The 10,765-nt window shown below is 41.0% G+C and overlaps 1 protein-coding gene across 1 annotated transcript; it reads right to left on the reverse strand.

The window, feature by feature from the left end:
- Positions 1-1,967: 1,967 nt before the first annotated feature.
- Positions 1,968-9,646, reverse strand: ppp4r2b (protein phosphatase 4, regulatory subunit 2b). The gene is made up of 9 exons (XM_062395068.1): positions 9,508-9,646; positions 8,715-8,796; positions 8,204-8,374; positions 5,503-5,596; positions 5,373-5,410; positions 5,202-5,276; positions 4,936-5,076; positions 4,515-4,828; positions 1,968-3,540 (listed from the first exon to the last, which is right to left on the reverse strand). Exons 1-9 carry the CDS (start codon positions 9,539-9,541, stop codon positions 3,170-3,172), a joined length of 1,320 nt encoding a protein of 439 aa, XP_062251052.1. The 5' UTR covers positions 9,542-9,646; the 3' UTR covers positions 1,968-3,169.
- Positions 9,647-10,765: the final 1,119 nt, after the last annotated feature.

Below are 10,765 nucleotides of genomic sequence, written 5' to 3' on the forward strand. Positions count from 1 at the left end.
GGGGCTCTGGGAGAGAGTTTAATTTCATAGTTATTTTACTGACTGGTCTGATCAAAGACTTCAGCTCACTCACTGCAGGTTTCACTCCAGCTGCTATAGAGACATTTATAATATCATACCTTCTGTTGTGATATGAAATTAATTCTATGAACTGTGGTTCTGTACTTTTAAGGCACTTTAAAAAAAATCATTGCAGATATAACAGGTGGCTGCTATGTTTGCCTCCAAAATGGTATCCCCTGCTAATACAGTCCTGATCCTCGGTGCTACATACAAAGAAGACATTTGATATTAGGACACAGGCAAATTCTTTAATTGCAGCAATGAGAAATGAAGTAAGAAGTTACTGTGATACTGTGTGAATTGCTTTTATAACAAGTTTGAGGAGTCAAGAGGACATCTCTGGTCACCTGATGCCTCTAACAAAAGTGTGTGAATCCTTTAAGTTCATGAAGCTGGGGTCAGATTAAAAAGAATTTGGTGTCGTGCAGCTTTTTAATATCCCTCCTGACCTGGCATTTGTTTCCCCAGAGACAAGTCTTCAAAGGCCACCATTTTAAAGCAGCGCTGCATGGATTAATGCAGCCAATCTCTTATTTCCTCTGAGAGCCTGGGCAAATTTCAGCAGTCAAACGATAGCAGGGGCCAATGCTTTTGTAAACTGACCAACAGGATCACGATTTTGAGCAGAGCTGTTCAAGGGGAGAGGAAAAGGCATTTTTATTTAAATGGACAATGGTTCGCCCCTTTAACTGTGACCAAAACCATGTAGCAGTCGCTGAGCTTTTACAAAAGCTGCCTTCTGAAAAATCTCCAAGTCAAATTGGCTGCCTTCATTAATTTTCATACATGGTTCCTCTGTCCTCTGTGTGTGACACATGGGAGGGATTTGACAACAGTCGTGCTGATGGGTTCTTTACTTCCATTAATAAGGAGCAACTACCCAGAGACGCTGAGAGAAAAGCCTTAAACAAACCTTTATTCTTTCAAATGCAAATAATATCTGTGAGTGCATGTAATTGTACTGCATATTATGTATGTAGGGAAGATCTGCTGGAGATCAAAGCTGATCCAGACAAATTATTCCAGGAGGTTTAATGTGGGAAATAACTTGTCAAAACAAGTGTAGTCTTGTCCCTTATTTTTGAATGCGTTAATAGAAGCTTTAATCACTTCCAGGTGAAGGTCAAACAGCTTATATATTTCCTAGTGTTAATATTGCATGTATACTTTTACTGATGTATTTTGATATCTCTGTCCCATATCATATATATATATATAGAGAGAGAGAGAGAGAGAAAGAAAGAGAGAGAAATTAATTCTGAGCAGCATGGTGGTGCTGGATGGTCCTTAATTGTTGACCCTAAATTAACCATAGGTCTGAGTGTGAATGTTTGTTAATGTATATTTTGGCCATGTGATGTGCTGGTGACTTGTTCAGGGTGTTCCCTGCCTCCAGCCCAATGTCAGCTGGGATTGGCTCCAGCTCCACACACAAAAGGATGAATGGTATAGAATCTAGATAAAGGATACATTTGTTAAGGGGTAGTGGTCCAGTTGGACATCCTCTGATTTACTTGTAGCATCATTATCTGGTACAGTAGTATGTTGTTGCAAAACAAAAATTGTTGGATGAAAAAAGACGTAAGAAATTCTGAAAATGTCTTTTCATGGCAGATATTCTGAAGCACAGGCTGTTCGAATGACCAATGAATCTGCTTTGTTATGAGTCCCAGCTGCTGTTCCAGTGAAACTGTATAAAGCATCAGTTCTCTGGAGCTTAGTTCCTCTATTACAATCACAATTTCAGTCATTAGTTACACATTTTTCGGCTAGGAGTCCAAATGTGTTTGACAACTGCTGAGACAGCTAGAGTATCCAGCTGTGTCAAGAATAATAAACAAAATAACACTAATACTGCACATAAATGAGATGCTGTGTGTAAGTAAGCAAGACCACCAGGCATAAAAATGTTAACATTTATTGCTGATTCTGAATACCGCATTGAAAGCAAAAGCATTCAGAGTATACACAGAAATTATACAATTATATATGGTTTCACAAAGGCAGTGAACACATACTGTATTACAATCTACAAAAATCTACTTTACAGAAATTTAAAATCCTAAATATCAAAAAGTACAGCTGCAGAAAACAGGTGTAGAACTGGAACCAGAAACTGCTCTGGATATCTGTCGGTGAAACAACATGGTGACATCACGATACAAAGAAAGCAGAGGTCATCTTTGTACTTACAGCTGGTTTTGGAAACTACAACTGGCAGACAGAAAAAAAGAAAAAAAAAAACATACTCCAAAAGAACTCATTGAATTGAAATGATTTTTTATAAATTATGGTGGTTTTATGCATCCAAAATATATAATTTTACAGAGGACATCTCTACAAGGTAGAATGTCATACTATTGTTCAGAGGGATTGGTAGTGTATCTTTGCAAAAATGTGGTTAAAATAATATAAGGACACAATGGAAAAAAAGGTCTCGCATCTCACATTGATGGAGGTAAATTTTAAAACAATCAACAGCCTGGTGGAGGCTTGGTGGAGTAACAACATAGTCGTGGTGGGTTGGGTGGGGGGTTAGGTTAAGGTCATTGCGTGACTAAAGAATATTTTACATGTGCTTCAGTCAGGAATTGAAATGGTGGCTGTAGCTCATAAGTGAATAATTTCATAAATAGTGAGGGCTGGTATGGCTCTGTTCTGATCCTGGTAGTGTGGTACACCGGGCTTAAAGGGTACAAGACCTACACCACCAATCGTGTCACAATATCCCAAATGGCTGGAGAGAGTGGCTTCAGAACCAGACCACCACAGCACTCAAACAAACCCATAGAGCGCAAGAAAGAACAAAGGAAAATCCAGCCGACTAACTCGAGGCTGCCGAAACAAACCCCTTTTAAGGGTAAATTAAAAATACAAGATAAGAAGATCAATAAAATATTCCAGTAAAAAAAAAACCTTCAAATGAAAATTTATTTCTATGCCCACATCAAATGCCAGGTAGCCATTTTGGAGGAGTGTCCAAAAGAGGGACGAGGCGTTCGTATTGTGTACGAGGTGCAGTTATCCTCAATTCCAGTGAGAGTCAAACTGGATTCAAGAACAAGCTGGTTTATGGTCAAACACGGCTGCAGGGGGGACTTGCAGTCTAGTCCTGCTCCATAGGCTCCTCGGTGGTCCCAGTGTTCAAGATGGCACTTTCCATGGCGCCCTCTGTGGGAGGTTCAGTTGTACTGCTGGAGGGAGCAAGAGCAACGTCTTCCCTGGTCGCTTCGGCACTATCCTCTATGCTACAGCTGCTACCACTGCTGCTACTGCTGCTGCTCACTGGGTCACTGTTGCTCTCCTCGCTGTCCCTGCTGGTCTCGGGGCTCTCCAGGACGCCTGCAGGTGCCTGCTGCTCTGTCTGATCCATGTCGCTGGCCTCGTCCTGGGAGCCACACGGTACCTCCCTCTCGGCCTGCCCCCCACCCTCAGCCGAGCCTGCACAAACCTCGGCATGCGTGCTGCTGGTAGGTTCTGTGTAGGAAAAGTGGAAAATCACAGTTGAGTATGGATAGTTTTAAGGCTATTTGTAATTTCTATCAACCTCAGAATAATTAACGGACTGGTTTGGTTGCCTTCTTATCAGGCAATAAAGTGAGAAGAAATTATAGATTATATCATTATATTCACGATTTACACACATTTCCCTTTATTACTGCACAGATGCCAGATTTAATAAAAAAAGTAATTAGGTCCAGAATATGACAAGGAAAATATTGAGTATTATGCCTCCTCATCTATGCCTCAGTACGAAGACAGCTATTCAACTGCAACCACATTAATGTAAATGCATCATGTTTAGTCCTAGAATCTACCGTCAGTCTGTGCATCTGACATAGATACTAAAATGAAGACAGTGGGGATTTAAAACATCTGTGCTGATCTTTAGGGTCTGAAGGACATTTTCCCACAACAGCAAGAAAGAAAAAACAGTCACAGTTGAACTTGTGCTTGTTTTTACAGCACATATAACACTGAACTACAACATACAGCTGCCTTTTATAACACTGATATCACTGGTTAGAGCGAGTCTTAACTATACTGCACATCAGAGACGAATTGTGACAGGTACATGTGAGACATGAACATCAGTCTAAAAATGTCATTAAGTCCAAACTTATCCCTGACTTTAGATCAAGGAGACTTGCCTGAAAACCCTAAAGTCCTAAAGTTTTCTTTTAGAGAGCATCTTTATTCTGCACCCAAGGTCTTAATGGGTTAAGCCAGTGGTTCCCAAATGGTGTGCCGTGGGATTTTGAGAGAAATGTAAAGTGCGAATCAAAATGTTCCTTTGTTGCACAATTGTGTATTCCTGTCCTACCTGTGGTTTATATTTATGCCAACATTCAAGCCAGTGCATTTGTTGCATTTCTGTTTTTCATTGAAGCCTCACATACCATTAACCGACAACCGGTAAAAGACATGTACGTAAGGGGGGGAAAACCTGCCTTGGTCTTCAGTAGCAGCGGCACTGCTAGAAGCTTCATTGTCCTTGCTGTACCCGACCTTCTCCTCCTCTTCCTCCTCCTCTTCCTCTTGGACCATGGCTTCTGCCTCTTTTGACAGGCAGGAGGCATGAGAAGGCCTCAGTGTGTCCACGTCCTGCTCTTCCTCTTCATCCTCCTCATCATCCTCATCATCATCATCCTTGCTGAACTTCAGTCTCTTCACCTCCTGCTGCTCAGCTTCCATGTCCTCCTCTGTGTCTGGGTGTTTGTTCTTCACCGAGCTCCCGGGGGAGGATTCAGATGCCGAAACCTCACTGACAAAAGAGAGGAGAAGCATGTGAAACACAGGTGATTTCAATGAGTTTATTTATGTTGAAGATGAATAATTCATTTTCTAGTTGTGTTTCGGCTCCTGACATACCTGGAGTCTTTGTCGTCTTCTGGCTCTGTGTCGAGGTCTTTGTTGTCTGTGCTGTCTGGCAGACCATTAGCTGCTAGTGAGTGTGCCAGAGACACCTTCGGTCGATTCAGCGGCCGGGGAGTTCCTGGACCGTTGACTTTCCTAATACACAGCAGACAGCGATTTGTTTTTATAAGAGTGGGAAAAGGCAATATAAATATCACGATTATCATCTAATAATACTTAAAAAGTACAAATGTTAAAATCAAGGACAAAATCTGTCAAACCTCTCTGTAAAAGCAGATGTGTTCCCAGGGAGCATCACACCATTCATTCTATTGATGGTACTGCATCCATTTTTTCTGCACGTTGGTAAACAAAACAGAATTCTCAACCCATCATTCCCAAACTACTACATTATAAGTTATTATTACATTTTACATTATCATGTCACTTACTCTGAGGTTGGATGTACACAGCTTACCACCATTACATTCTAGAGCAAAACAAGAACAGCCAAATGAGTGGCAGAAGGTGTCAGTGTTAATAATATGAGAATAAATTGTATTAACCACTGTTTAGACATACCTTCTCCACCCCCCGAAGAAACTTATCTATTCCTATGTAGTTCCTCTTGGGTTCTGTAAGCAGCTCACACAAGCGCTGGATCGTAAACGGGATTCTAAAAATAAAGTGCAAAGAATCAATACACAGCAAATACAAAATGTATCGTTCAGGTCGACATGTGAGGGATCCCTCACATGTGGCTCTCTCTGAGGTTTCTACATATTTTTACCCTGTTAAAAGGGTTTTTTGTAGTTTTTCCTTACTCTTGCTGAGGGTTAAGGACAGAGGATGTCACACTCTGTTAAAGCCCTATGAGATGAATTGTAATTTGTGAATATGGGCTATACAAATAAAATTTGATTGATTGATTGATTTCTACTCCCCCAATGTGTATGAAGGAGAGCTATCACAGGTCCATTATATCTGCTGCCATCAAGACTCAACAATCTACACCCCTGCAATACATTTCATTTTGTATTATTGTAGACAGATGGTGTAAGCCTCAGCAGTCGTAAACCAGAATATCCCCTTCCAGGATCAATAAAGTGTTACCTTATCTCACTGATCTTAGGCTGCTTTCAGACATGCACTGAACTCCAACACGGAGTTTCTGCAGACTTGTATAAAGTCAGCAGAAGCTGATGTGAGAACACAGCAGGAGATCCCCCGCTGGATTCACCACAAGCTAGTGGGGCAGGGGGGTGTTAAGTTATAAGTGACTGTAAAGTAGTGCGGCAAGATATTAGGGAATCATGCGATAATGTTGTTGATAATTGCGATGACTATATGACCGATAAATAAACGGTGTTAAAGGGATAGTTCAAAGAAATTAAAATTCACTCAACTAGGGTTGGCTGAATTGAGTCCACAAAACACTTATGCAGTTAAACTTCAGGGGTCTACTTTGTTGCAGCAGAATCCAATACAATTGTAGTCAGTGGAGTCCTCTTCTTCAACACTGGAAGTGGACTTTTAGGATTAAAATAGAGTGTAAAGTACCTTGTTTCAAGACGAATATGAATGTTGGGGCTTGCGGCCACTTTGATGACACCACACGAGCAGTATGGAAGCACATTATATTTTTTCCTGTTGTTTTATTACCTCTGAAAAAGAGGACACCATTCACTTCAATTTTATTGGATTCTGTTTTAACAAAGTTTACCCTTTAAAGTATTTTTCTTCTTTGGTTTCAATGCTAACGTAGACCCCATACAGTAAGTAGTCTATGCTGAAACAGGTGTGTTTCTATTTAATATTGTCATGTTTTATAATTCTATTATCTTTCCTGAGGTTCTGGGACTATCACAAATAAACTATATGCAATTCTTTTATATAATCAACTGCTCATAGTGATTCATTTAACCCTGGATAAACTTGATGACTAGAAGTTTCCCTTAAAGAATTAAATCAGGAGGAGGCGGCAGTGGCATGTGATTTGACAGAGCTGCCTGACAATTCTCTATTTTCTGTCTACTCTCCTTACGACAATGATTCATTAAAGAAAAAACCTGTCAATGATCTGTATATCTTTAATTTATTATCTAGGGCAGCAGGGCTCCATCTGATTGGCCAAATATATTGACAAGCAGAGTGTGAATGCATGGCACATGGAACACTACTTATCACAGTTCAAGCTGTCTTTTTTGTGATACGTACATGTCTTTATTGTGCGCGTAGGGCTGGGCGATGTAGAAAAAAAAAATTTGTATCACGATCATTTCTCATTCAATATAAATATATATCACAATATTTAATCGAATCACTATTTCTGTCATTTCAGCTTCCGATGGTAAAAAAGTGCAGTATTACCTGCTTTCGACACAATTTGCAGTGCACATTACTAAGCTTCTGTTGGACTTTAACTAGCCAAACTATCTCCACACAACCGAATTCCTCAGACCCTTCTTTTCAACAATGTCCTTGTCTTTTGAGGCTGTGTCTGTTGGTCTGTCTTCTAAGTAATGATGTCGCTCGAGCTTTTGTTAGCATTTTCTTTCTTCTTTTTTTATCTTGCTCGCACTCCTGAAGTACTGGTGCGAACGGCTGCAGTAGCTCAAACATTAGCACGTGTGTTGCTACTAGCTTCTACTCCTACGCTGAGTGCTGTGTGCATCAACATAAGCTGTCGTGTGGCATGTGGCTGTAACTTTTTACAGCCACATGATTGGTTCTGTGCGGCGCTATTTTCATTAGCTTTTTGTGTTGTCTGTAAAAACATGGATGGAATGAGTTCTATCAAAGTATTGACCATGTCTGATATTTCTATCATTATAATTATCTTTATCGTTTTATTGCCCTACGCTCATATTAATCTTGGCTGTAATAAAGAGTAGAAGCAGAGGTTGTGAACCCAGAAACAAAACAAGTTTATGGAAAACCAACAACAACAACAAAAAGGGAAGCAAAACTGGTAACCTTGGCCATACAAGGGAGAAACATAGAGAGAGGACTTCAAGTTATTCCTGTATTGGCCAAATTGTGACGGTTCCTACATGTGACATTGTTCCAGCCCATTTACTCAGAGCGAGAAAAGCAGCAGTCATAACACACAATTAACACTCTATATTGTAGACTACATATATGTGTAGCAAACAGGAAAGCTATACATGGAGTGTCTTTATCATGGGGAACCAAACGCATTAAGTGTGACTGCTCAATTCTTCAAGTTAGCTTAGTAAAAACTCTGTTATATTGAAATGCACTAATTTAACTCGGCACCTACCCATTATATCCCGTCACTATCTTCAGAATTCTCTCCTTCATATCTTCAAATGGAATTGACTCCACGTTCGGATTTGCAGGACCTCTTTGCTCAGGTGCTGAGGCTCTGAAGTCATCCATCACATTCTCCAATTTAAACAGGAAGTAGTTCTTGAATTGAGACCATTGCACCCTAAAGGACATGTGTAAACACAATGGGGCTTAACGCGTATGAAATACAAGAGTAGAAGACAGGACAAATTATAGAGCTAAAAAAACATGATAAATATCATCAAGAAATGACACTTGCATCATGACAGTCCACCACATTTAGAAATAATTAAGTTCTGTTAAGGAAATATGAAATTACTCCTGAACTGCTCATCTAAATAAGCTATACTTAAATTTATAATCAAATACAAAATCCTACCATATCTAAATAAACGTGTATTTGCGGGTGTGTGGCAGATATAGGGGTAGCAGATGTAGTAGTAAGGTTGGACAATTGCATCAGGCCTTCAATGTTCACTTACATGGTCTCTCCAGTCTTTGCTACATGACATAGAAACTGTTCCAGAAGAGGACATGCCTCCTTCTTTGCTTTCTTCTCGAAATCTGCTCAGAAAGAGAGGACCACAAACATACATGCACATAATGTTACAGTCAGACCAGAGGATAACAGATCATTTGACTTAGCTTATGCCCCAGTTTGGAGAAGTGTGCTGTAAAGCCCTGATGCCCTGAACACCTGCAGTGGTTTACTGCTGAAGCTAAACACTCGCGGCTCGTCCGCACGTCTATGGACACATTTGGGTTCAAGGCTATCATAATGTCTCGTTAGTTATTTACATAACGTAGTGGGCTACAGTTGCTAACAATCTTGCTAGGTCGCTTGCTAGCTAGCTAGAACTAGCCTCAGATTAGCACACTGGCTAGCACATTAAGTTAGCCGCAACAGCGTAGCCGGCAAACGGTCTCAGTAGCCGGTGACAGTGAGCAGCTACTTCCTCCCAGCCACCGCTATCAGCGAGAAAAATGTGGCAAATACAGAATAAATACACAATCGTTAGGTGGATGTAATAAAGAGAAGAGCTGCATATTTAGTGAGCTTTCATGGTTGGCCAACGTTACTAACAGACCGCTAACCGCTTCCGCCAAACCGCCTGTAATGTTAGCATAAGCTAAAGCTAGTTCTGAGAAGAAGCTAGCGACGTTAGCCTGCGAGCTCCATTCCGTTTATTTTTTCACTGTACAACATCTACGGAAGAACACGTGAGACACATGGTCGCGACGAACAGAAAACCTGTCGAAACAAAGTGAAGTGACCTCTGAGCGCCTCTTGAAGCGAGTCAATTTCCATCACGTCGTCGCCCTCTGTCAGTCTTGTGGATGTGAAAAGCAGACTGGCGGCTAGCTGCGGCTGCTAAGCTACGATCTCACAGGCGGAGAGGAGGGAGTATTTTAATATGGCGCCGTGAGGTCACTGCCTGTTCAGCTGCACACACAAGACACAGCAGCGCCAGCAGCACTCATCTCAGGACTCCGTGCAGCTGACGGGGGATACACACTAAATAATGGCAACAGCGCAAAGGGAGAAATACAACTACGAACTCACAAGTTTAAAAATGACACACTATAGAATATATAGAAACACACTTTTCCTTGTTTAACACATATAGTACAGATTACCCACATATCACATATACATATCAACATATCACACTCAATTTATCTGTCTTTATTTATAAATATGTGTGTGTATATATATATATATATACACACAATATATACATATATATTGTAGATATACATATATATAAATAAAGACAGATAAATTGAGTGTGATATGTTGATATGTATATGTGATGTGTATATGTTGTATATACTGTATATTGCATGGTATATATATGCAACAGTCTCTTCAGCTCTGGTCCGCTGATTTTATCTTACTGAGCACCGAACTGACTGCACTCTTCTGCACTGAGGCTTCAGATGTTGTACCTGGATGCTGCTGGAGCCCCTCTCCCACTTGGGGGCCACAGCCTCTAATGCTCCTGCAACTAAAGAGACCACTTAGGATTTCACACTCCACATCTGTTCCAGTTGTTCTTCTCAGTCTTCTTGTACTCCTACTTCCTGGTGCTGCTGTGAGCTGGGAATGCCACATTTATCCCCACAGCCCTCTTCTGCTCCTGGTTAACACCACTGTCTCTGGGTGGTTAGCCTGCAGCCGTTTGTTAGTCTGGAAGTTGAGGTCCCAGAGGATCTTATCTCTGTTCTTCTCAACTACTTTGGGCGGTATGTCTCGGCAGAGATGTCCCAGCCACTTGGTTATGTACCTCAGAGTTCACTGTCTCAGCCTGCATCTTACGTCCTGCCACTATCTGCTGGAGGGGCTTCTCTGCTCAGCCTGAACCTTGAGTCTTGTCTGCTCTGGAACCTGGGACTATGTTCACAGTCTCTGTGCTGTCCTTCAGGCTGGCTTTTTTTTAGATTAAGATTAAGATTAAGATGCATTTATTAGTCCCAAACACATGCACAGACATGCAAAGGCACAGTCATGCAGGTAGGGAAATTTAACCTC

This window comes from Platichthys flesus, chromosome 2 (genome assembly GCF_949316205.1).
Source record: "Platichthys flesus chromosome 2, fPlaFle2.1, whole genome shotgun sequence".
NCBI lineage: Eukaryota > Metazoa > Chordata > Actinopteri > Pleuronectiformes > Pleuronectidae > Platichthys > Platichthys flesus.